We start from the raw sequence: 26533 nt of genomic DNA on the forward strand, positions 1-26533 counted from the left end.
TTTTATAAGCCTACATATTACATTCAGTACATTAACCAATATATTATATCAAATAATTTTATTATTATATTAGTTGAAACACCAATACCGACGAATACATTCAAAATAAACCAGTACAACCCGGTACATTTTTGGGTATGTTCTTAGAGGAGTAATGATACCAATGTATAGTTAGTATATTTTTCTACTTAAATAACTAGTCAATACCTTTCATCTGCCAAATCAATTTATTTTGAGTGAGGTCTATCTTGTCCATATACCTAATTAAGAAATATGCATTTACAAACATAATTACAAGGTTAAAATGCACTTTATACCCTCCAAGTTGGGCAGTGCACTTGGGCAGTTCAGTCATCAGCGGGTGAACAGTAAATAGAAAGGATAAAGCATCTCTGACACTGAAGAGTACCATCCTAGCAGATAGCAAAGCTACAGTAGATAGAAAAAAAAATTAGAGTGAATGCTATTGGTTTGTCTCGCAGAGTAGGTAGGAAAAAAATTCATTCTCGCAGAATTTAGAGTGAATGCTATTGGTTTGCCTCCAGAACATAATTTATTTTTTTTCTGAGTTTGCAGAGTCACGGGTTGAAGATGCTCAAAACTTCTCTCTTTTTCTGAGTTTGAGGTTTGCTTTAGTCAGGCATATTTATTGGACTAGGTAGGACCAGGACTAAATAATTCAAGGCTCAGTCAGTTGTTACAAACTCAATAATTCAAGGCTCAGTTTATTATGGCCAGTTCGCTTGGATGGAGGGGTCATGTCCACAGGGTCTCTTTTGTATCTTCATTTTCCGGTAAGTCTCTCTCTCTCCTAACCCTCCCACGGTTGTGTGTAAAAGTAATATTATTTTGATGCTTTAGATATGCAAATTTCTTTGTGTTCATCCTGAGGAAAAGTTCTCTCACTCTCTTTGATCTCTCCTCCTAATTTCCAAGTGAGTGGATGGCGCCACCGACGGGCTCTTCTTCCTCTTCTACCACTCCATCATCCAAAAAAGGACAAGCAAAACCCCCCAAAAGCCTGGGAAAAATACCTATCCTTTTTCTCATTTCCACCAACACAAAACAGACAATACCGTCTTCTCATCCTCCAATACAAAAACCAAAAAACACAAGAAAAATCTGTACTTTTTACATCAACCTGAGACTAAAAACACAGCCAGCTCCTCATCCTCCAAAACCCAAAAAACATAACCAAAACATTGAAAGCTTCCTCCTTTCTACTCTTTACCATCAAGCCCAAAAATAAAACCTAGCAAAGGTCCCTCCTTTTTGCCATTTACTCAACAACCACCAACAAGGATGCCAAACAGAGGGTGGAAGAAGAAGAAGACAACCTCCACAAAAAGCAAAGCAATGAGGAGAAAGCAATAACAGAGAGCAGTGGGAAGAAGATCAAGCATAAAACCAAAGAACAGGTAGCATCTATTTCTCACCTTCCTAGATTATTTACTTATCTATGCTCATCACTGATACTCGCATGTTTATACTTTATATTAGCTCAAGCATTCACATGAACACAAGACACACATGCACACAGATTCTTGTTCACACCCAAACCCACATGACCAAGCAGTGAAACAAACACACTCAGCTGTATTGGAACAAACTCAAAACCAAAAATCCAATTTTTCCAAACCCCAAAAATCCAAATCAAAATCCCCTTTTTGGAACCCTGATCTCTAAATCCAACAAACCTATACCCACAAAGGCTGAAATGCAATGAACTTGAATGGAGATGCATTTTGGAAGAATCCATCTTTGAGCCACCTCTCAGGTTTGAATGAAGCTGCATCAGGGCCCCAGTTGCATTCCATTCTGCCCATTGAGTAGGGAACATAAGTTACAATGCCTCCTGCTTTTACTTTGGTTCGATCCGGCAAGACCATCTTTTGAAATGCCCTTGGGGTCCTATAAACAAGTGTATTGGACAAATACTCTTGTTATACAATGAGGCTTTTGTCTCGAGTTGATTGGCATAATCAAATTAGAGTATACATGGCGATCCTAGGAAGCCAATATTAATTTTCAGGATTTGCTCTCAGACTCATATGATGGAAAAAGAAATGGGTGAAATGCAAGTATGAGAGAATACAAACTCTGTACCTTACAAGACAAGAGGAGATATTTTCCTTTTTCTTATTTCTCAACCAAAAACACCATAACTCCTGGACCTAGAAAAACATTAATGAAAGGAAGATGGAGAGTTGAAAATGGAAGGGATATCCATATCTAACATCTAGTCTGATTAGTTTCCCATTAGACAACTTTCTCAAAAAAAAAAAAAAGTTTCCCATTAGACATGATGCTAATACATTGCTGCTGCAATAGGGTAAGAAGGTATCAGACCTTATTAAACCCCATCAAATTAGTATGTACCTTCGAGATTAGTAAAAAAATTTATGGAAATGAACATGATGTACTCATGTACCAATCTCAAGAAACAATGAGGCTAAACACAAATTCATCTAGCCCTTCTCTCATGGCGTTGAGTACCAAGTTAAAAAGGCATATCATCTTTTGAGACTGAAAAAGGGCTTATGATAGATAGAGAGACAAGCCCAAACTATCAACACTAAAGTTTGGTTCCAACTAAAATAGTCAAATTTATATGAAAAATTAATGTATGATGCATTACCAGTCAAGGTATCTTGTCAACTAGATGCATTAAGTATGATACAGTTTGTATCATATTCAATGGCTTTAATGCCTTTTACATTACTTTTTTCATGTTATATAACATTCATTTTAATTTTATGGAATAAAATGTGGTCATTTTCATATCAATTGTAGATTTTGTAATTTCCTTTTTATATCATTTTGCTTCTTATAAGCTAGTTTACGATCTAGACAACCTTTCAAGTGCCTATGGTATTGTGTTGTTGCACCATTATTACTGTAGGCAAGTCTTTTAAGGCAATGAATACATTGAACCCTTTTTTATCATAAGGAAGAAACTTATGATAAAAGAGAGAAAGATTGAGGCTTCTCAAAGAAGCTTCGGTCTTTCCAAGAGAGCCTAAGAGTTTTAGGCTGTAGACTGCAGAAGATAGACATTGACTCATTGAGTGACAACCACAAATGAGAATTTTAGTTTGAATAGAACTGAATTTTTTTTTTTTTTTTGAATAATAAAACTGAATTGTGAAGTTTAGGCAGAGAGGAGAAATTAAATTAAATTAAAGAACTAGAGAATTGGATGTGAAGTTATAGTGTATTTAGATAATTAGGGAAAGGATACTTAGGGCCCATTTGGTTGAAGATTTCTAATATCTTTGTTTAAAATGATGTGAAAACTGTGATTTAAAAAGTATTGTGAAAACACGTGTTTACAGTATTCATAAAGCAAAAAATGTGTTTGGTCCCATGTTTCAAATAACATGTTTTAGTGTGTGAAAAAATATAATTGTGTGTTTCGCATGTGTATATATTTTTTTTTAAAAAGTTGACAAGTGGGCCCCTTAGTTGGAACTGAAGAAGGAAGCTTTATGTGTTGTCTAATCAAGTGGGTCCCATATTTTTCAAAATATTTACAAAAGTGTCATTGAACAATGTTGTTTGAAATCTGAAAACTGAAAAGAAATTTCCAAATTCAGTGTTTAAACACCTTAAAATGAGCAACTTAACTCAAAACACTCCTAAAAAATACCCTTACCAAACATGTTATTTTTTTTTAGAACTACAGTTTTTAGTGTTTAAACATTGAACACTATTGTTTGGAATCAAAAACCAAACGTGCCCTTGGTAATTAGTAAATGACTAACACTATCATACAAGTAAAGGAATAGGAAAAGACTACAAAAGGACACCTAAGATGGTGAAGTCCATCTATCCATGACATGCGTGAAGTAGTATTTTTTTTTTTTTTTCTTTTTTGAATGCATGAAGTAGTACTTTACTAGAACTAATGGCTCTCTATAGCATCATTCCGTAAGTCTTTCATTTATCTTGTAGTATTTAGTAAAAATATTACAACTTATTTAGTGTTTAGTATGCTTAATTTTCTTATATATATCTTGTTGTAGGCCAAGGATGTGGTTGCAATGGCCATTGCCCTTTTTGTCAATTCTTGATTTTGATTCAAAGAAGGGTTGGTATTTAAATTTGGAAAGTTTGATGTGATTAAAGGCAGATGTATGATTATAATTTTTTTTTTATTTTAATTTTCTAATACCCTAGTTTCCAATTTTTGTTATTTTTTTAATTTTAGGATTATTTACATTGTTAGGTGAATGCATTTTGCATCCAAGGGTATAGAGTCCCTCTGCCGATAATAGAATTACAGTCTCCTGTGATGCAGCAATGAAGTCTCACCCAAAGGATATGGCTGCCACTGCCTTTGTTGGGAGGGACAAGCATTGTATTCCCCTATTTGTTGGAGTGTACTGGGATATAAGTTCAAGAGAAATCAAAACACTCAATTGGAGGGAGAGTCCTTAAGGCTTTGGACAACTTATTTAACTCAGAAAAAATCCATGACCGATTTACGTGTAGAGACTGACCTGGACGGGCTCCCAAATTTACTGAAGTCTGGAAAAAGAAAAAAAATGTAGTTGCAAATCTAAGTTGGAGCTTTTTAAATGACTTTAAAGCAACAGTTGTAAGACCAAACAAGATTTCTTTCGGACCCGTCCAAGGTTTGGTGAATCTGGTGGCCCACCCCTTGTCACAAATTGGATGTTTCTACCAATTTCTTGACAAGAGAGGTGATCATAATGTAAAAGTTTGGGTGTTTAGGAAGGATTTGAAGAGCATAACTTCCTGCAAGATCAAAGTTTTGAAGGACCTCACAAGTCATGTGGAAGTGGATATTGTTGAGGACATTGCTCCAAGAGAGCTGAAAGTGATTTTAGTTCTAGACCTTTGCAAGCGGGCATTTGAATCCAATCTATGCAATTGAGAAGAAAGTCTCTGAGGATGTTATGAAAATATCCAAACAATATCCACTTCCACATAATTGTTTAGGTATTTTCATAACTTCCTCAGGGACTTTCTTCTCAATTACGTAGACTAGATTCAAATGCCGTTTGCAAAGGTCTAGAGCTAAAATCACTTTTAGTTCTCTTGGAGCAGTGTGCTCAACAATATCCACTTCCACATAACTTGTGAGGTACTTCAAAACTTTGATCTTGCAGGGAGCTACGTTCTTCAAATCCTTCCTAAACACCCAAACTTTTACATTCTGATCACCTCTCTTGTCAAGAAATTGGTAGAAACATCCAATTTGTGACAAGTGGTGGGCCACCAGATTCATCGAACCTTGGACAGAACCAAAAGAAATCTTATTTGGTCTTACAACTGTTGCTTTAAAGTCACTTAAAAAGCTCCAACTTAGATTTGCAGCTACATCTTTTTTTCTTTTTCCAGACTTAAGTAAATTTGGGAGCCTGTCCAGGTCAGTCTCTACACGCAAATCAGTCATGGATTTTTTCTGAGTTAAATAAGTTGTCCAAGGACTCTCCCTCCAATTGAGTGTTTTGATTCTATTGAACTTATATCCCCAGTACACTCCAGCAAATAGGGGAATATTGTCCCTCCCGACAAAGGCAATGGTAGCCATATCCTTTAATATACATTGTTGAGTGGGGTAGTTTTGAGCATGATTTTGTTGAAGAAGAGAAGGCAACTGAGCTGAAGCACCTACGAAACAAGAACATGGAAATATAATGTGGAAGGCAAAGGTAAATCATTTTTAAAATTATAAAACTGTATTTGTTTCAATGAAAGACAATGCATTTTAAAATTATAAAACTATACTTGTTTCAATTAAAGACCTGCACTGTGCAGTGGACAATTTATTCCATCAATGCTGTTAAGATTCTGCCAGCTTTGGAATCAGTAATAACTGGCCACAGAAGCTTAGACCTGAGTACTTGATATTTTAAGTTATTCTAGTAATAATTATATCGTATGAGGAAGCTGTAAGCCCATAAATTGGTTGTTTTTCATATTCTTGGGCATTGTGGATTTATTGCTACTTGCTGGTGATTAACTAATTGCGCTCTTAAATCATATGAGAACCGTGTGTTTGCTGCTTTATGATGAAAATGTTAAAGCATGGTTTGCTACACAAGAAATTTATCTCAAGGAAAAAAAAAATTATCATGAGGTCTCTTACAAGATAGGTTGTCATGAATTCTCCCCCTTTAGCAAAGATTTTGCATGACTTATAATAGATTGGGGCAAGGTTAGCTAGAAAAGAAGAAACAATTTGGGGTGAAGTAAATTCAAAGCTCTCGTGCCTCATCCCCCATTCGGGATTGATAAAAAATTTGATCTTTCTTAATCAAAATGTATTTATTAGATTTACTAATTTTAACTAGAGTGCATGGTTTTGTGGGTCCATTTAAGTGTTTGTTTTGCTGAAATTCTATCAGTGGAATGCACAGTTAAGTTTTACATGTTCAGGATCCCCAAAAGTGTGGGAGAGCCCATAGGAAGAGGGATGAGGGTCCACTTATTATATGTTTTATCATGATGGATCCATTATTATGTGCTTTGTCTCCATTTGATTATTTTAAAGCTGCTGTTGGATGATGAATTGTATTAAAGTTTGTTATGATTAATTAAGGTTTCTTTGTCTTCTTGGTTCAGATGATTTTGATGAGCGGACTTAGCAAGAATGCTCTGGAGGAGTTGTCGTTTGAAAAAAGTTCTGATGATTGCATGCCCCACATTTGCAATATCTCCGGTTTGCCTTGCTTAAAAAGGACCAGTCTTTCATGACACTTGGTGGTCAATGGAATCCTGCTGATGGTGTTGACCCATCAGTTGATGATAACTCTTTAATTCAAACAGTCCATAGGTTTGTGCTGTCGGAAATTTGTTGTAGAGGATATCTAGAAATTATGTTCTTCAAATGACCTGATGTTATTTTTACTTTGTGGATATGCAAAAGATGTCACTCAACTTGATTTGCAGAACTGCCGTCATTGGAATTGTTTTCTTAAGGTAGAACTTTCTTTTGATGATTGTTACATTTCTTAGGACCTCTTCAGTTACTATGAATTTTTGTTACAACAGTGAACATACTCATTGTGGCTTTTATAGCTTATTTCAATAGGCCTTTTGGGTTATCTAAGGTGGCTGACATTGATATGAATTTCTTCAAGGCTTCTGCTTCATGTTTGATTTTTTTTCTTACTGAGATCTTAGTTTTATGAATTAGAAGATGATTTAGTTGTCAAAATTTACACTAAATCATTAAATTAGCCTATGTATATTTCCACTAACAAGTAACGACAGAGATATTTCCCCAAACATTACATTTTTACATCTATATTCTTGGCTACTTCCATAAAAATATTTGTACCCACTGTACAAAGTTTCCACTTTTATGGGGTCTGGAAGAGGTGATTCATTGGTAGCTTATCCCCATCTTTTTGGAGTCTTGGCTACTTCAATATGTAATAATTTACCATACAGGTTCAGGCTCCTTGTTTATTACTCTTTAGGTATCATCTTTGTTGACCAAAAAAAAAAAAAAGAAAAAAAGTGTTTTTCTTTGGTTGTGATGCAGATGACACAGTGCAATATGTAGCGTTTTTGAATTCTTTTGATGTTTCTGGGTTGTATTTAGAGATTTTGTTTTTGGCTACATGCGTGTTTTTACTGGATCCAGAAATTTAATTTTTAATTCTACTAGGTGTTTGCAGATACACTATGACAGACTTGGCAAGGATGGACTTTTAGCCATTAGGAGGTCACTGTACTATTTGTTCCAGATTTTTCTGAATGTCTCCCTTCTTTGGATGCATGGAGAGACCAATGGGCAATGGCTTGCTCACAAGAAGGCTGTTGCAGAGAGGGAGCGCCAACTTTCTGTGAAAAAAGAGGTTTGTAGTTATATTGTTTGAAACTTTTTTTTATTGGTTTTACTTATGCTCAGGTTCATTTCCAAAAGACATCTAATTTATACACTGGCTGAGACAAACACAAAATATGTGCATGCAGTCATGCACATATGTAGATACATGGACAGATATCTGTTCTGAGATTGAGTGCAGATCAAATTCAGTCGTTGAAAACATTGTTACTCATGCATTTTGAGTGCTATGCTTGTAGTCGATTCCAATAAACACATTTTTGAATAGGAAATTTGAGTGTGGAGCTGTATTTGTAGAAATCAACCTGAAAAGAACTCGATATCTGGCTCTCGTGATAGGGGCATGTAATTAAAAAGTGGGTTGGTCAAAACATATTTAGATTCTGGACACAATGTTGCTGAATTCACCCCATTAAAGTCTTAATGCCAATTGCATGGAGATACCTATTATTTAACATTCTGGCTCTATTTAGAGCAACATTGGTGCTCAATGTTTGGCAATCATGTTTATTCTTGCCTAGGTCTTTTGGATTTGTTGCTTTCTTCTTACTTATATAATGCTGTATTGTTGTCAGAGGTCTAGTGAGAAGAAAGATGGGCTGAAAGGTAAATTGTTGTGCATGGTCTCATTTTATTTGATAACTCTTTTCTTCTTATGTTAGTCATCAGTAATCAAATTGATTTCATTTTTTTTGGGGGCTTGTAATTTAGATAAGGAAAAGGATTCCTAAAAAGATGTCAAAAGACTAGACAAATCGGGAAAAAAAGAAAAGAGTCCACATCCTCTGGACAAGCAGAAGATTCTAACAAAAGGGAGAAAAATGGAAATGGTCTGAAAGGAATTACTACAGCTGAAGAAAAGGGTGATTGGATGAGAAGGATAATGGACTGAAGAATGTAAACTCAGAGATACCTGATCAACAGGATAAATCAGTTGCTCCCACTAAAACATTTGTAAGAAAAAAGGTGGTAAAAAGGTTCAAGCAGGAAAAATTGTTCAGAATGAAGGTACTGAAGATAAACCAAAGGATAATTCAGATCCAAGCAGTGCTGCAGTTGTGGAAGGTACCAGTGTAAAAACGACTGTGGAGAGAAAAATAATTAAGAGGATAGCCAAAAAAAGGTCTCTGGTTTGGAATCCAGTGATGGGTTTTCTGGAACTAAGAAGACACTGATGGGGATGAAATAAAGGTAGTTCAGGCAGTGCATGAAACCAAAAACACAGAGAGGCAAGCAGCAGATGCTGAAAATCTGGTCAGTGAGGTCAAAAGATCTGAAAAGAAAACAGTTCCCAAGACCGTCTCCAAAACTGTTGCCACTAAGAAGCAAGGAGATGGCAATTCAAGCAAAACAGAGATAAAGGCTGACAAGGATGATAAGGACGATGAAAGAAAAAGTGGTGAGAAAAGTGGCGTGGTGTCTAAAGTGAAGACTGATGCTGACAAGAAGAAAGTTCCTCAAAATGATGGCAAGAAGGGAAAATTAAAAGATGGGGATAAATCTAAAGATGAGAAAGTGAGAAAAGACAATGATGGAAAAGATGACTCTAGAAGCAAATCAAATAAAGATTTGAAAGAAAAGAGAGCCTGAAGAACCTCCTCGGCACCCTGGATTTATTTTACAAACCAAATGGAGCAAGGAATCCGAAGTAGGTTTTTGCCATCCTACACAGCATTATATACTACATGTTAATCAAATTTATTTCACCCCATCTAATGTAACTTGTTTGTACTCCTTGTCTAACTATGAATCTTCCATTACAGCTTTGTTCATTATCACTTTCACTGGATTCACTCCTGGATTATACTGATAAGGACATGCAAGAATCAACATTTGAGGTTTGTTCTGCTTCATCCACTTCTCTTATATGCTGTCTCTCTCTCTCTCTGTCTCTGTGAGCTTGTATAACTAGCAAGATCATGTTTCCTGCAGTTGTCATTATTTGCTGAATCATTGTATGAAATGCTTCAATGTCAGATGGGTAGTTGTATTTTAACATTTCTACAGGTTTGCTGTGGACTATGTCAATATGCATAATACTTGCTTCCTTTCTTGAGGCATCCTCATTTACTTGCTTATTTTTTTGGGCGAGAGCATGTGCAGAAACTACGTCTAAAATTTGTGACAAAAACATGAGAGGCAACGGGATGAAATTCAAGAAAAGGAAAGGGATAAAAAATCACCAGTGAAGCGAGCAAAGACTAGTGATCTCCCTGTGAAAGAGCAAGATATCAAGTCTGAAACGTTGAACACAGCTCAACCAGATGAAGATAAAACCAAGGTCAAGGAGGAGGATAAAACTGTTGATCATGTTGATGAGGTGAAGATATGAGGTTGATCATCTATGCGTACTCTCTCTCTCTCTCTCTCTCATATGCGAGATATCATGATGATTAGTGTGGTAAGGAGTAACTGTTGTCTTTCAGGTTGAAGATATGAGGTTGATCATCCACAACTTGGGGAAGTTCCTCTCACACAGGGATGCGAAGGTGAAAAAATCTGTTATTCAATTACTGTTCCATATTTGGTTATTTTTTGGTTGTCTGTATTTTTTATTTTTAATTCCTTGCTTGATATTTTTGTGTTGATTGTTTGGTAGCTAATGTATGTCATGCATCAGGAACTTGTGCAAAGTGCATTGTTAGAGAGCAACACCAGCAGGGATGACCGCATTCTTTACGATAAGCTAGTGCGAATGTCTGTTATTTGAGATTGGCAGGGTCTTCATGTTTTCTTGAAAATGAATTTCAGTATGACATTGCCTTATTATGGCCCTAGAAAGGGGACAGATTCTTACAGGGTTTTGGTTTGCATTTGGATTGTTCTCCGGTTGATTTCTTTTAATGCCTGTCAAAAAGTTTTCAATACGCTAAGTGTTGTGCCAGTTGACCTACATGGCTATTGGCAAATCAAAATCATTATTTTGAAGATAAGTCATTTATAATTTTTTAGATTATGCTCATTTCATCTACTTTTGATTAAAAAAAAAATCAACTATTAATTATGTCAATTTAGTCCTCTCTCTATCTTCGTCTCTGGCTGAATCTATGTATGTCTCTCTCTCATCAATTCTACAAATTCACCAATGCTGTGTATGTCACCAAACAAGTCACAAAAAATATTTAATGTGTTCTAGAGAGGAGGTTTCAAGGTTGTGTGAAAATTTTCTACTTTTGAGTTTTGCAATGTTTTTTCAAAAAACAGAGATGTCATACGTATCTGGTACGAAGTAAGGATGTCCGAAACTCTCTTTACTGTTGTGACCTCAAAACTAGAGAGAATTGAGGGTGCCTGTGGATTTGAAAGCACAAGTTTTCTATTATTATTATTATTAATTTTGAAGGAAACTGTTTTCAGAACCGAAAATATCCAAATATTTCAATCATAGTAAGAGAAAAAAAGATGAGAAGAAAAAAAAGTACTTTCTAACCAATTCCATTAAAATAGCAATTATATTAATTTTAAAATGATTTTTTTTTTGAAAAATAACTAATTATTAAAAAAAAAATACAACTTTTACGGTGGATTTTTGGTATGTGCACACACCAAAACAAGAATGCATTTCCTTTTAAAACAAGAAATTGTCTCGAATATGTCCTCCAAACACCAACAAGTTTGTTTGATCACTGTAGTATGAAAACAAGTCTGTTTTCTCTCTCTCACACACACACACACACACACGGCCCTTCTTTCTTTGCTGATTTTTGGAAGACTTCTTTAAGGTTTTTGACTACTAGCAAACTATAAATACCTTCATACTTTCATGTATATGATAATATCCACTTTGTGATTTATTAGCATTAGATAACAAAACATTATTTCATAATTTTATCTTTATGGAATAACTTTAGATATAAGCTGAAGTATGAATTCAAATTTATAGCTATTTGCTGAACATCCCAACATTTATTAATCTTCCTCCTTAACACCAGTAAGTATTAAGAAAGTAAGCAAAGTAGCTTCTCTAAAATCATGGTCCCTTATTATTTTGGTTTTGAGTCACATGTGTCAGATTACACCTTAGTATAGTGGATATTACAACCTTACCATTTTCCCCCCAAAATATACTGAATTGTTCCATATTTCTCCTTTGCACAAGATTGTTAGCAAATTCAACCAAATCTGATTTTGTCAAAATTAAAATTTTAAAATAATATATTTAAGCTATTAATAATGGCAAAATCATCCCAATCCAAGCCTTAAAAAAATTAGAATCCAATCTAACTTATCTATCCACAAAAATACCAACTCAAAAAATCAAGTTGGATTGAATTGAGTTAGATCTGTCGAGTTAGTGTGTTGAATGTAGCATTCCTAAATAGATTGCCCACAATTTGAAAGTTGAGATTCATCCTCGAGCAGGCCTTAGTCGCTAACAGAAATAAAATGTGATAGCATTAGCAATTCCTCTCATTGGTGATCCACTATTCTCCCATCCCATGTTTGTATAGCTTTCTCCTTTAATAGTTTGTTAATGTATTCTTAGGTTCAGGCTCCTGCTCTCCTCTGCATTTCACCTAACATAAAACTCATGGCTTGCAAGCAAAGCCAAAATACCATTGAATGAGCTATTAAGCCCTCCATCTACTACCAAAAACTAGTAAGTTCACCGGCTACCAATTATATAATTTCAAACGGTTGTCAGTTGTGTATAGGTTTATCAAGTCATTGAGGTGTTGGATATTGGTCCTTTTCGGATTTTTAATGAGAGCTTCTAATGCAATTGAGGATCCCCTTTTGGAAACTTAATTAAATTAAAATGGTCGGTAAATATTGATTATTTTTAGCTTTGACAATCACTATTGAACTACATCATGTCTCAACTCTCAACTCTCAACTCTCAACAATATACTTTTTCATCAACTTAAATATGTTGAGTCAACTCAATACAAGGAAATAATTGGCAACAATATTGAAAATTTCAAATATAGCTTAAATTACCAAGATCACACACATTTTTCTTTATAGGGTCTGTTTGGATAGAACTTATTTTGCTGAAACTGAAAACTGAAAACTGAAAACACTGTAGCAAAATAATTTTTAAATGTGTGAATAGTACTGTGGGACCCATTTTTAATGAAAAAATTGATAAAAAATGAAATTTGTGGCTCCGTGAACAGTGCACGGATGCACTGTTCACAGAAGACCGGTCAAAAGTTGCGGCTACTATTCATATACTGTACATGAACAGTACCGCTTGTGGGGGGAAAAGGCGTGAAAAAAAGAAAACGCAGCAAACGCAACGTGGATCCAAACTCAGCCATAATCTATCATCCTTTCCCACTTAGCTTGCTTCAAAACCTATCAAAAAAAAAAAGAAATGTCAAAAGTCAAAAAGAAAAAAAAGTTTAGATAAATTACATTTTAAAGTAGGTGATTTCAATTTTTTTACAAGTAAGTGATTTCAAATTAAACCTTATAATTTTAAGAATTTCAAATTTTAAGACTATTATAAACTAAATCGTTTAGTTCTTTAATTGAGCCTACATTATTTAACCCCTAATCAAACTCAACAAAAATTCTAAATCAAATTTGAAAAGTTTAAAATTTACATGGACACAATCTTAAAAGTTCAAAGTTTTATTTGAAACTCGAAAAGCTATAAAGTTGAACTAAGGTATCGTTTGATTCAAAGAATTTAAAAGCTAAATATGCCCACGTTTTTATTTGATTAGGAATACAACATGGTCCTACAAATATAGAGAAAGTCTATAAATAAAACATTTTTGTCGTTTTTTGCCATAATTTTAAGTAATAAAAGGGAAAAAAATCCATGAAAAACAATCACTCATGGCTAAATGTTGTTACAAAAACACACAAAATGCACTAAAATCATTACTTGAAGTCACGATTTTCAAGTGTACGAATGTGTAAAACATTGTATTTATAACAAACACCACTCATGTGCCTCATTTTTGTTGTATTAGTTGTTTAAAATAGCAATTTGGCAATTTAGTATCATCATTGTAAATGTTCTTATCAAGTCACGATTTTTAAGTGTATGAATGTGTAAAACATTGTATTTATAACAAATACCACTCATGACTTGCAACCTCATTTTTGTTGTATTAGTTGTTTAAAATAGCAATTTGGCATCGTCATTGTGAATGATCTTATCAATCACGGTAAATGCTCTCATTTTTGTTGTAGCAAATGGTGTGTCTTTAGTTTAATTTGAAATCTTCCCATGTGCTGAAATTTTTTTACTCACTAGCCAATCACTTCTCTTGGTGACGTAGTAATATCCACCTCGGGTGACCCTATCATAGCTTAATAAGTTGGGCTGTTACAATTTACAAGTCGCAACGTTGTTTATTCACGAAAGCAAAATGAAGCCTTTTCCATGGCTTCTGTTCTGTCTTTGAAACCTCTGTAATTTGTCGTTCTCTTTTCTAACAACTCGCAAAACCTTTTCATCTAATTCTCAAAACCCTCTTTCCCTCACACAAATCCAAACAAAACCCAATTTTTTTCTCGGGAAAACTCGCAAGAAAATCACTTACTTTCCCTCAAAAAAAGCTTCCTCATACCCCAATGGGAAAGGGATTGCTTGACCTTGAAAAGCACTTTGCTTTCTATGGTGCTTATCATAGCAACCGAATAAACATAGCCATCCATATGGTGTTTGTTTGGCCAATCTTTTTCACAGCTCTTCTTATGCTTTATTTCACGCCCTCTCTGTTCAACCTCCCCCACTTGGAGTTTTTTCTGTTTGGGACTCATTTTGTTCTGGTTTTGAATTTTGGGTTCTTGTTAGCTTTGATCTATTCTGTGTTTTACGTCTTTTTGGATGTGAAAGCTGGGTCCTTGGCTGCTCTGCTCTGTGCTATTTGTTGGGTTGCTAGCAGTTTTATTGCAAGTAGACTCGGGTTTTCACTAGCTTGGAAGGTACAATTCTTAGTTTATTATTAGCTTTTGTTCATAAATTTACTATGGCTTCCTTTTTGTACTTGAAATTGAAAGGGTATTTTGTTTATATGATTATTAATTGTTTTGTTACGGGAGAGTTATGAGTTTGTTAATGCTTGGAATCATTGGAAATCATTTGTGGTTGCCGCAGTAGATAGCTTATATGTGGTTTGGAATTTGGATAATCTATGGTGTTTTACATAAGGGAATCCTTTTTGTTTTGGGACAATTTTTAGTAATTTTCAGGATTCTGAATGAAGAACATTTTTACATGTTATAGCGCTAACATGCGCTAACATAAGAAGAACAAGACACTCCAAAATTCCTGAGTGACCTTGTAGAACAAAGACACGCCAGGGACACTCTACATGTATGTCCTTACTGGGTCAAGAAGAAAAAATATAACTTTTTCTTATAAAAATTCCTTCGATTTTAGTTATGTTTTTAAAGATTCTGATAGTTAATTATTTTGAAAACTTAGAATAAACATAAAATACATAACGATATATTGATTAATGTCGTATCATACTAATTTTTCAAGAATTGCATTGTCACCATGTCCCATATAGTGTTGTATCCATGTCCATGTCCATGCTTCTTACGCACTAACTTGCTTGTTTAAATATTTTGCAATTGAGCCAGTGTTTCTGTTGTCATTTGGCCACTATGACAGTAAAAAACCACTCTTTTGTTACCCCTTACTGTGCTGAATTAGTATTCAGTTTTGTTTATTACTGAATTTTGTTGGGAATTAATAGAGTTTAGGATCATTTTCATTTTCTGAAGGAATATGTGTTATTGGATGAATGGTTTTTGGTTCTATATTGTGTTAGGAATGTACTAACTATATTTTGATGAAAGAAAAAGCGATTTAGCATCTTATTTTGTTTGTTGCTTCATTGTTTTCTTGGCAGCCTTATTCTATGCTGAGATGAATGATATTCTGTTCTATTGTCATATTCACATTAGACTCGTAATCAAGATTATGTAATGCTAGAAATGCTAGAGCAGTTCTGCTTTGCATTCTTGTTGCTGTTGCATATTATGATATAATTCCTTATTCTGTCTTTTCTTAGTTGTTTCTTTGAGGGATATATTGTCTTCCATTTTGTTTCCTTTTATTTTACAAGAATAGTTAAGGAGAAGAATTTCTATCAAGTGAGGATGGCTTGTCGTGCATTATACATAATTTGTCAAAATAAGCCCATTCATAACTAGCAAAGAATTTTTTTTTTTTTTTTTTTTTAATTTATTTTTAAATTCTTTCTCATATACTTATTCTTAGGCTTGCAGAATCAGGGTCCCACTTTAATGAATTGTAACAGGTCCTGCTTGAGGTTGTTTTACATTTTTTAAGCTATTGCCAGCTCAGTTGTAATGTAGCTATATGAGGAAGGAACAGAATCTCTGATTGTTACAAGGGACCCCATTCAAAAAAAAAATCACTGAAAGTTTTGAGTTTTCTGTAATAGGTCTTTTTATTTGTTATATGAAAACATTGCAAGATGAATAAGTAAGAAATATGGGGTACTCATATTTTGATTTGTTGACTCCTTTGTCTTTATCTGTTTATTATCTGGCACTAGTAATTTTATGAGTTTAAGATGTAGCTATCTGAGGAAGGAGCATAATCTTTGCTTGTTACAAGGAGCCCAGTACTTTTTTTTTTTTTTTTTTTTTTAAACAGAAAGCTTTCTGTAATTGGTCTTTTTAATTGTTATATGAAAAAAAATGTTAGATGAATAAGTAAAAAATGTGGGGGTACTTCATATTTAGATTTATTGACTCCTTTCCAGCAAAAAATGAAAAAAAAAAAAAAAAAAAAAAAAGATTTATTGACTCCTTTGTCTCTATCTGTTTATTGATATATACTCATAATATAAAGTTTATAGCTCCAAAGACACCTCCTTGGAATCATCTCCTTCCATTTCCATCCGTTGACAGTGATGCACTGCACTATTACAACATGGCTCCAATACGCTTGTTCACAACATGAAAGGAACTCATAAGTGTATTGACAAATAAAAGCCTATCACATTTTACATCTTGATGCAGTTTGGGAAGAAAACTAATACACTATGGGCTAGACAATATTAGGAATGCAAGCATTATAAGGTTGAAGCATCAGAAGTTTGTACTTGAATTAACGTTAAAGGTGCCCTTGGTCTCTGGTTTATTTAGGAGAGTGAAAGTGAATGATGTATGAAACCCACCCAGCTATGCTTCTATGAGGGAGAATGATTTCAGGAAAAGAGTGCATTGATGCTGAATGAGGCTCGTTTATGTTTGGACAATTAAGTCTTATATGATGGAGATGGGGGCATATTGCTTTAACTTTAACCGTTTTCACAGAACATTAGTCTTGAGAAAATTAAAAATCAAAGGGATGCTACTTCCCTAGTTCCCTTCATAGTTTAGAGTCATAAAATCTTGGGTTAAGAAATGTGGATCTTCTTTGATTACAAAGAATAATGGTTGCATGACTGTTTTGGATCATATGACTACTTTTGTTTTGGTGAGAGGGGGGGGGGGGGGGGGGGTGTGCGTTAGTAGTGCTATAGTTCTAATGTCTTCATATAAGAATAATGCTAACAACTACAATTTGGGCTACAAGTTGGTTGCCTGTGCTACTCATTTTCATTGGAGATTTTGTGGATGGCATAGGGGCATATATCAGTCCATGCTACGCAGGAGAAGAAGTTTTTTGCTTATAATACATTTGTTTCTATGAAATAAAGCTGTTGCTCGCTTTAGCACCAATTTCCTGTACTTCCAAGTTATTACTAGTGCTCTTTTTTCTTCTTGATAGTATAAATTATGTAAGGGATTTTCATTTTATCTCATTTAATTTCAATCACTACCAAATTATTTCCAGGTTGTACTGGTGGCTCAGATATTATGTTGGACTGTACAGTTTATTGGCCATGGGATCTTCGAGGTAACTAATTTTTTTGTTTGCGACATGGTTAATAACCTGTCAGACTGATTATACCTTAAACTCAATCATGTTCTGCAGGGACGAGCACCAGCTCTTTTGGATAACCTTGTTCAAGCCTTTATAATGGCTCCCTTCTTTGTGCTGCTGGAGGTACATAATTTTATTTTAATTAGCAGGATTCCTTTACCATTTCAGACTATGCTTTATAACTGGCATTTTAAATTGCTTCAGGCTCTTCAGACCTTCTTTGGTTATGAGCCATACTCAGGTTTTCATGCAACAGTGCAAGCAAAGATAGAAGCTGAAATCAATGAATGGCAAGACCAGAAGCAGAAATTAATTTCTTAGTTTCTGCTGTCTGTCTTCATCAAGATCAGGTTTCACTATAGTTCCAGTGAATATAAATAAGCGAACTATAAATACTCCATGTGTATAATATCCACAATGTGATTTATTAGCATTAGATCAGATTACTTCATGATTTTATCTTTATGGAACAACTTCAGATTTAAGCTGAAGAAAGAATTCAAATTTATAGCTATTTTCTGAACATCCCAACATTTATCAATCTTCCTCCTTAACACCCATAGTATTAAGAAAGCAAGCAAAGTAGCCCCTCTAAAATCATGGTCCTTTATTATTTTGGTTTTAAATCACATGCGCCAGGTTACTAAAGCCAGATTACTCCTTAGTTTAGTGGATACTACAAGCTTACCCTTTTCCCCCAAAATATAGTGCACTGTTCCATATTTCTCTTCTTTGCACAAGATAGTTAGCAATTTTTTTCTGTTTTAGCTTTCAAACGGATAATAAACTGTCCAGCCCTTGCGTTACAATCTGATGCTAATTGCATGACAGAAGAATAGCTACTAGGGCATCTTAAGAACGTCTGGCTATGGTAAGCTTCAAGCCATGCGCCATTGATAGTATTGTCATCATCCTGTACTTCACTGGATGACCTGGCACCAAACTGAATTTGTAGAACCTACACAAAATGGCCAGTGCCATCTTCATTTGGAGATAAGCAGAGTCCTTCCCAAGGCATATCCTTGGCCCAGCCTGAAGGACACAGAAAACAAGAACCATGAAACACCTCAATGTCCAGCAAATTCCCAAACACAAAACCTTGGTAAATTAAGCTTCAAGTACTTACCTGAAATGCAGTGAACTTGAATGGAGATGCATTTTGGAAGAATCCATCTTTGAGCCACCTCTCAGGTTTGAATGAAGTTGCATCTGGGCCCCAGTTGTATTCCATTCTACCCATTGAGTAGGGAACGTAAGTTACCATGCCTCCTGCTCTTACTTTGGTTCCATCCGGCAAGACATCATCTTTCAAAATGCCCTTGGGGTCCTATAAACAGAAAATTTTCATTCATTGAGTATGCTCTTGAAAGGAGCTTAGAGAAGTATAATTTATCTGAAAAGCAGGTCAATCTGCTTCATTCATGCAGCTTTGTCCATTTTGCCCTTGGGGAAGAGCTATGAATTAGACCATTTGGAGTAGCTATAGGTGGACATCAAAATGATTTTTCCTTTGGATTTGCTTCTCTCTCTTCAGCACACTCCAATCATTTTAACATGCAGAAGAGTTACTGAACAGGAGAAGCAATGTCCTATTCAAGTCATCTGTTATGTCAACTATTCTTGTTTTATCGATAAAAGATAGGGAATTTAAACTGATATACTTTCCCCGTAGAAGGTTTCATAGCATGCACCAATTGAATGGAAAAAAAAGAGGCCAAACCTGAGGGACTGCTGGGTACAAACGAAGTGTCTCTGTGATCACTGCATGCAAATAATATAACCTCCCCAGAGAATCATAATTCAAGAGGCCTGCAAATTGTGTTACTCTTTGATTGAATGATTCAGAGTCCTCAGTGTCACACTGAACCAATGATACATTCTCTTCTTTTGCTTGTTCTTTTTCAAGATTTTTGAGCTCCAAGTAAAGCTTCTCAGCTACATCAGCATGGGTCATTATCATGTATGTAGCCCATGAGAGAGTAGTTGCTGTTGTGTCACGGCCAGCAATCACAAAATTCAGGACTACATCTCTGAGATTCTTGTCTGTCGAATTGCTTTCCATGTCTTCACTTAATTCAATAAACCTTGACAATATATCATGCTTTATCTGAAATTTTTATGGTGAATTTTTTTTTCTTAATAATGAATTTGTACCTTTCAGTAATGCTAGAGAAACAAGCTATAGAAAAAACATAAGTGTTTCTATCATGTTACCATGTTTTTTCTGCCACTCTCTCGAGCTTCTACTATTTCTGCTTTCCTTCTCCGAATAACTGAGTAGGTGAAGTCATCAATGATTTTAATGCACTTATCAAGTAAAGCTTCTCTGCCCACATTCAGAAATTTCTTTATTTTCCACAGCGGATCAATGAACCGAAGTGTCACAATGATGTTTGCATTGTCAAAAGACTGAGCAAAGTGATTATCTGGTAAATTAGGAGCCAAAGTCCCAATTTCCACGCCAAATCCCACCTTACATATAGAGTCCAAAGTCATCCTCATCAACAAATCCTAGAAAAGAAATTTTTTATACTTATTAAGACATGGCAGTAGTAAAGAGTGGAGCTTTTGAAAATAAGAATTTTAAGTCATTCCATTATGTTTTTGCAGTAAGCAGAATTTATTTCCATGGTGCCTTGACTACCCTCTAACTTCTATGATTATCCGGCATTTAGGAATTCAAAGAGGTTTTGAAGTGACCTGCATGTCTACTTCTTGGTTGTGGAAAGAAGCTTCACTTAGAATGGCAGAGAGCTTCAGACTATATTCTCTGAACACTGTAGTGCTGAAATCTCTTAAGTTCTTGGAAGCAAACTCAAAGCTAGCAGTCTTCCTTTGTTTCCTCCAATGCTCACCATCTGCATTGAAAATCCCATCTCCAAGCAGCACTTCCATATACGAATGATACACTTCACCCTTCAGTCAGAATTACACTCACATATAAAAGGCATAAAAAATTAAATAAGATAAACAGAAAGCATGTAGCCCAAGCTTTGCATTTAACCAGAGACAGTGTTCCATGATGTTGATGCATATTACCTGATAAACCTATATGTGTCTTGAAGTTAACTGCACATGCAGTTTATCGATAAGCATTGCAACAATAACAACCTAGCTCTAGTACCCATTTGGCAGCGCTGTGGGAAGTAGTGCTTAAACGGTAGAGTTTTTGTGATATGGTGCTTTAAATTTGTAGTGTTTTGAATATTTGGCAAATTACAATGAATATTGCTTCAAAGTTCTGGATTTATAAAGGATGAACAATAAATTATAGAGTTTTTTCCTAAAATTTCCAAATTTTCAGCTTCAAGTGCTTTGTAGCACAAAAACAGCTTTTTATGGCTCAGTTAAACATAGAGCCAAACAGACTCAAATAGTCACAAAATTGAGGGCAGCTATGAATCTTCAACAAACTAGTTAAAGCAGTGCGGAATATATATCTCCTACCATTCCACAATTGTAAAAGCAAATAACTACATCAATAACAATGACATTTTGAATGAATATCATTGTCCTTTACCTTCGGATAATTGGCAAAGTTGGTCTTAAGGACATGTTCTACATTTGCAGGATCTGCAATGTAAGTATATGTTGTGAATGGCATTGGGACGACGACAGTCTTTGATTCAGACAGGTACTCGACAAGCCAATCGTGCATTCTGTCAAAGTTAATGAGTTGTTCAATTGCTGCCCCCACGAGTGGCCATGTTTTGGGGCCTTTCTTGTACCTTTGACTCAATCTATGGATAAATATCCATGTCAAAATCATGCAAGCTATCATCCACAATTCCATGCTTTATCTACTACCTGTGGAAGCAACAAATTAATGATAGATTCTTTTCCTTCTCCAATTTCAAATGAAAATTGAAGGCTAATAAAGAGCATCTATCTATGTTTGACAAAGAGAGCTTAGATGGGATCGTTCTTTATAATGACTTTGACATAGGGAGTGGTTAAAATATGGGTGAGTGGTGTGACTTGTAATTAGCAATGAGATAGCTATACTTTGTCAACAATCTTTTTACACTTTAGGGTGATTGAGGATAAAAAATGTTCCACCCTCTTTGTGCTCTTGACCTAACTTGCCCCAATTGTAAATATTGAATTATGCAGTTGGAGCAAGTGAACAACACAGAAATTTCACATGAATTCAAGTAACAAAAGGGGTCCATGAGACCCATCACGTAGTCAATAAGTTAGCTATGGTTTTTAAAAAAATGAAAATAAAGATTAGAGAAAGAGTGTTTCATTAAATTGAGCAGAGACTAAAACTAATTCATATAGAATTCATTCTTGCTGATGCAAGTGCATTGATTTATTATTATGATAATCTATTAGGGTCTGAAATGTCTTCATCAATCCCAACGGCATTCCTAGTTCCAACCCCATGCACGCGTGCACCGAAGTACTAGGCTCATCATCCAACTTGCTTCTCATTACTCAAGCAATCGTGAACAATATACATATCTAATCATATACAAAAACACAAATATGTTCAATAAACAAAAACAATATATATATATATATATATGTAATACGGAATCTGAAAAATAATTAAATAACTCACAAACCACATATGTGAAAAATGAATGATGCACTGACACACTGTTTAAAAATAAAAATGAATATATAACAAACACATGCCTAAGCTCAACTTAATATCCAACTCATTATTATATAAACTCATATATTATCTCTTTCATTTTCTACGTGGAACTTAAGAATTTTCACCACTTTAATACCATATTCAAGTAGACTCATTAGAACTCAATTTTTTAATCACTCCATAATATTTTTCTAACAGCCGGGCTAAACTTTTGTCTGTGTGAATCAAATTAAAATAATTCCAAGCAATAGTCAAGCAATAAATCATGCAAGTACACACCAATTTCGTGGATGGAAAACAAAAATACAAGCTAAATTTTATCAATATTAGAATAAAATAAATATTACAACACTCAAATATATGTCCAAAACTTTAGTTCACAATAAATTGCAAAAATGCAAAAATATTATATTTATGAAATAATACAATCTTACTATAAAAAACCAGTGGAACCAACAAGGCACCAAGATCTCTCCTATAGATATTTCAACTTTTTTTTTTTAGTCATAGCACTCAAAATCCTTCTTTAAAGAAAACCCTTAATGTATCTCTCTTTGAGTATGTATATAGGACAAAAGGAAAAAAGAAAAAAAAAAAAGTCTCCTTTCTCTTTCATTTTTTTCTCACACGCCACAATGTATTTATGGAATTCCATCTAACTTTTGCACAGCTTGCACTGAAAAGTATGAAATTCAACCCATACACACTTCCATATGTGTATAACAAATCATCTTTTAAAGGTTTTCTTAATGGGCGAGGCTTTTGTCCAATGTTTCTGTGCATTTGATGGGATACTAAGTCAAAATGACCATTTTAATTAGAACTTGTGTCTATGTCACTATCAATATATAAAGCATTGTAGGTAAGCCAAACTCTTCATACTTCATGTAGAAAGAATAAAAAATATGTGGTAACATAACTTTGATATATCACCAATTCAATGCAGATTTAGTTCATTTATAGGGTATATGGCGTATATAAAAAATATATGTAAACACACTCTCTCATAGGGATCGGTGCAATTACATAGGGATGGGTAACCCTACGCCAGAGATGCCCAACAAACTTTGATGCCCAAGGCGATATATTTAAATGGGGCATTTTTATTATTAATTAAATAATATTTAATTAGTTTTCAATATCATAATTTTTATATAAAAAAAAAATGCATTCTTTTTATCTTGTAATATATATATATATATATATATATTTTTTTTTTTTAAGAAATGCTAAAATTATAACAAATTTTACTAAAAAAACGTGCAAATGTTGTAACAATGAATGTAATTAATGACACTTCAATAAGATAATAAACAAGTATTTGAATGAATGATGTTAGGGATATTATAAATTTTACAACATGATACTTATAAAGATGTATCACTAAGTAATTTAAAAATGCATTTAATAGGTTATTGACGTCTACAAATCATATTAATTGCTGCATCAATTTGTATAAAGGTTTTAAAGTAAAATTTATAGTATTTTCCTATCTAAATTATTTCTTGTAATTAGTGACACATATTTGTAAGTCCTATGTATTTAAAATTGTAATGTCTCTAGCATTACTCAATTCTTTGATACTTCTTAAAAGTAAAAGGAAATGTAGAACTAATTTTTTTTCCTATATACCCAAAAAAAAATTAAAAAATATATATTTCTCAATTTTTGCCCCAAAATTTGGGGGCTTTTCTCTAGTAGGGCCCTAGGTGATTGCCTAAGTGGCCTAAGCCTAGGGCCGGCCCTACCCTATGCGAGAGTGGCGTGATTACATGTACAGCATACACGATAACATAAATTAAATTGTGGGCTGCATCTCTAGGTGTGGTACACCTCATGACTTCCACACGGTTTTTTTGACCATCCTTGTCATGGCTGCGGTTATCTTTATGGATAAGTAACAACTTTATAGCTCAAGGACAAAAATAATTGAGGAAGTTGTTTGAAAAGATCCCATAAATTTGTCAAAGTATTCGGTGGCAATCCATGTCTTCAATAACAATAAAATGGATGATTGTTCATATGCACAAGGAAACTGTTGGCTTTGTGAGTTGTGATGGGTTCTATAGCATATTTTCCACGAAATGCTTGCATTACATGACGAAGTATACAGGAGATGTTTGGTAAATTACAATGACAAATACTCAATCAGTATAAATAAATAAAATTATTTCTTAATTAGTCCCTTTCTATTTCCAAATTAGTAACACAATTAGAAATGGACTAGATTAGTTTAATTTTGAAATAATTTTATAATTGGTTTAGAACTTAGAACCATATTCAAATTAATTTTATGAAATGACATTATTTTTAATTGACAAAATCTAATAAACAATGTGCAATGAGGACCGCAATTTGATATTATTATGAGCCATTTGATCTTGAGAATCACTTATATCAATTTAAAATTTCATGTAAAACAAAATTCTCTCAATAAACAATCTTAAATAGTTGATGCCAGTTGTTATATGAAACCAGGCCAATTTTCATTTCTTTTAGCGTTCAAAGCCACGCATATCATACACTGGATTCAGAAACGTGGGTTGGCTAAAGATGCCACCCTGATTCAATTGGAACTTCCCTGAATCCATATATTGTTGGTACTGTATTTCTCCTTGCTGGGGTCTCTCAGCATTGTCAGTCCCAGCATTGCCAATGAAGTTTTGGAAATCAAAGTTTGAATTGTATGAATTGTCACATAAAAGTTGGGAAATTGGGCCCAAGTATTCCAAATCCAATAGATGAGTAAGTGAGCAGGGTCTTGGGAATTTTGACATATTTTGATCAATAGCATCATTTGGCAATGTTACATCAATTGGAGCAGGCAGTGATTCTTCCACTTTTGGGTCCAAAACTTTGGCCAGATGCCTCTTCTTATAGATCCTACATAGGACCCAATCATCCAACTGAAATGAAAGAAAAAAAAAAAACAACACAAAACAAACACAAGCAAAATGATCATCAATTAGCCAAAGAAACAAGACCAAAATTCTTGAAAATGTAACATTAGCAACAAAGAGGCTTACTCTCATGGATCCCAAAAGCTTCTTGGGTTGTTTTCGCGAATCGGTTAAGCGATATTCATGCATAATCCAATCAGTCTTTATACCCTTTGGTGGTCTACCCTTGTAGAACACAAGAGCTTTCTTCACCCCAACATACTTAGCACCACTATAGATAGCCTTATCTGTGCCTGTGGCTTTCCAATATCCAGACACAGTTGCTCTATTTGGCCTCACTCCATTTGGGTATTTCCTATCACGAGGAGTGAAGAAGTACCATTCATTCTCTCCAAATTCTGCCTTTTCTGCACGACACAAAGATTACACAAAATCAATTTCAAACCTTTAAAACACTAATACATAGCTTAAAATAAGCAACTAATCAATCATATATATATATATATATATATGTGTGTGTGTGTGTGAAAATCTAAAGGTTTTTTTGTCACACAAAGTTGTGACATGTTATAAAATACTAACCGGGCAATTGCCATGGATCAAATTTGTAAATATCGACCTCAGGGATTATTGATACAGGGCATGGCTTTGAGGTTGCTTGGTTCCTAAGATAATATATGATCAATTCCTCGTCAGTTGGGTGGAACCTAAAACCAGGAGGAAGGTCAGATCTAGCTCTGCCCTCCATTAATCTATTCAAAGTTTTCCAAAACTTTGGAATAGTTTTTTTTTTTTTTGGGATTTCTTGGACTACAAGGATAAGAAGGAAGTAAGAAAAAAAAGGGTATAGAAAGAAATGTAGGAGTGTTTGAAATGTTTAACGAGAGAGGGCTAGGCCTTTTATCGTTGAGTTTTTTTTGTCGTTTGATGCTAGTCCATGACTTTGATTGGTTGTTTCTTTGACTCTCATACCTCGTATTTTTTAAAAAAAAATTACAAGCAATACTCGCACGAGTACGCAAAGTGCTTTATTATAATCTTAGTTTTTGTCCTTGGTGTTTTAAGGCATCCCTATCCGCATAGGGGTTTATTCAATGGAATCTTATTGTGATGCTTTATTAGCTAGCATTGTACTTGAGTCTTATCTTTGATCTTTCACACATCATGATTCATGAGACATCATGATTCATGTCATGAATCATGATGTGTGAAATATCAAACGTATCGTAAAACTCCAAAAGATGAAAAAGGTAGCTTAATAAGATGGTGTCATGGTGTGAAAACCTTTTGGAATTTGAAAAAAAAAAAAATTTCTAATTTTTTTGTGT

At 34.4% G+C, this 26533-nt stretch overlaps 3 protein-coding genes and 1 long non-coding RNA gene across 13 annotated transcripts; 2 read left to right on the plus strand and 2 right to left on the minus strand.

The window, feature by feature from the left end:
- Nucleotides 1-346: 346 nt before the first annotated feature.
- LOC126718880 (uncharacterized) lies at nt 347-10781 on the plus strand. 10 transcript variants are annotated; one of them, XR_007653132.1, is made up of 14 exons: nt 347-487; nt 577-794; nt 937-1418; nt 4026-4090; nt 4229-5681; nt 6595-6951; nt 7646-7835; nt 8401-8431; nt 8537-9473; nt 9589-9663; nt 9758-9832; nt 9929-10158; nt 10252-10314; nt 10446-10781. It is a non-coding gene; the product is annotated as an uncharacterized LOC126718880 (long non-coding RNA). The 10 variants fall into 10 exon arrangements; XR_007653128.1 differs by lacking the exon at nt 9758-9832 and having other exon boundaries at nt 6595-6805; nt 6899-6951; XR_007653130.1 differs by lacking the exon at nt 9758-9832 and having other exon boundaries at nt 6595-6805; nt 6899-6951; nt 7656-7835.
- A 3334-nt stretch (nt 10782-14115) lies between these two features.
- LOC126718879 (2-hydroxy-palmitic acid dioxygenase mpo1-like) lies at nt 14116-18224 on the plus strand. The gene is made up of 4 exons (XM_050421244.1): nt 14116-14713; nt 17610-17672; nt 17751-17822; nt 17904-18224. The coding sequence occupies exons 1-4, from the start codon at nt 14360-14362 to the stop codon at nt 18018-18020; spliced, it is 606 nt and encodes a 201-aa protein (XP_050277201.1). The 5' UTR covers nt 14116-14359; the 3' UTR covers nt 18021-18224.
- A 219-nt stretch (nt 18225-18443) lies between these two features.
- LOC126718877 (cytochrome P450 704B1) lies at nt 18444-21529 on the minus strand. The gene is made up of 6 exons (XM_050421242.1): nt 21220-21529; nt 20400-20615; nt 19914-20210; nt 19420-19806; nt 18826-19026; nt 18444-18731 (listed from the first exon to the last, which is right to left on the minus strand). Exons 1-6 carry the CDS (start codon nt 21490-21492, stop codon nt 18552-18554), a joined length of 1554 nt encoding a protein of 517 aa, XP_050277199.1. The 5' UTR covers nt 21493-21529; the 3' UTR covers nt 18444-18551.
- A 3237-nt stretch (nt 21530-24766) lies between these two features.
- On the minus strand, nt 24767-26081 carry LOC126718878 (NAC domain-containing protein 1). Its single transcript, XM_050421243.1, has 3 exons — nt 25788-26081; nt 25332-25612; nt 24767-25211 (listed from the first exon to the last, which is right to left on the minus strand). Exons 1-3 carry the CDS (start codon nt 25951-25953, stop codon nt 24801-24803), a joined length of 858 nt encoding a protein of 285 aa, XP_050277200.1. The 5' UTR covers nt 25954-26081; the 3' UTR covers nt 24767-24800.
- Between the last annotated feature and the right edge of the window lie 452 nt (nt 26082-26533).

The sequence above is a fragment of the Quercus robur genome, chromosome 3 (assembly GCF_932294415.1).
Source record: "Quercus robur chromosome 3, dhQueRobu3.1, whole genome shotgun sequence".
Lineage (NCBI taxonomy): Eukaryota > Viridiplantae > Streptophyta > Magnoliopsida > Fagales > Fagaceae > Quercus > Quercus robur.

Excerpts from the sequence above, each read along its gene's own strand:
- LOC126718879 (XM_050421244.1), top strand. The coding sequence starts at position 14,360 with ATGGGAAAGGGATTGCTTGACCTTGAAAAGCACTTTGCTTTCTATGGT. Across the intron at positions 17,673-17,750 it reads TTGGCCATGGGATCTTCGAG|GGACGAGCACCAGCTCTTTT; the intron begins GTAACTAATTTT and ends CATGTTCTGCAG. Across the intron at positions 17,823-17,903 it reads CCTTCTTTGTGCTGCTGGAG|GCTCTTCAGACCTTCTTTGG; the intron begins GTACATAATTTT and ends AAATTGCTTCAG.
- LOC126718877 (XM_050421242.1), bottom strand. The coding sequence starts at position 21,492 with ATGGAATTGTGGATGATAGCTTGCATGATTTTGACATGGATATTTATC. Across the intron at positions 20,616-21,219 it reads ACTTTGCCAATTATCCGAAG|GGTGAAGTGTATCATTCGTA; the intron begins GTAAAGGACAAT and ends TTCTGACTGAAG. Across the intron at positions 18,732-18,825 it reads TCAAGTTCACTGCATTTCAG|GCTGGGCCAAGGATATGCCT; the intron begins GTAAGTACTTGA and ends TGTGTCCTTCAG.
- LOC126718878 (XM_050421243.1), bottom strand. The coding sequence starts at position 25,953 with ATGGAGGGCAGAGCTAGATCTGACCTTCCTCCTGGTTTTAGGTTCCAC. Across the intron at positions 25,613-25,787 it reads TGATCCATGGCAATTGCCCG|AAAAGGCAGAATTTGGAGAG; the intron begins GTTAGTATTTTA and ends TGTGTCGTGCAG. Across the intron at positions 25,212-25,331 it reads AGCTTTTGGGATCCATGAGA|TTGGATGATTGGGTCCTATG; the intron begins GTAAGCCTCTTT and ends CTTTCATTTCAG.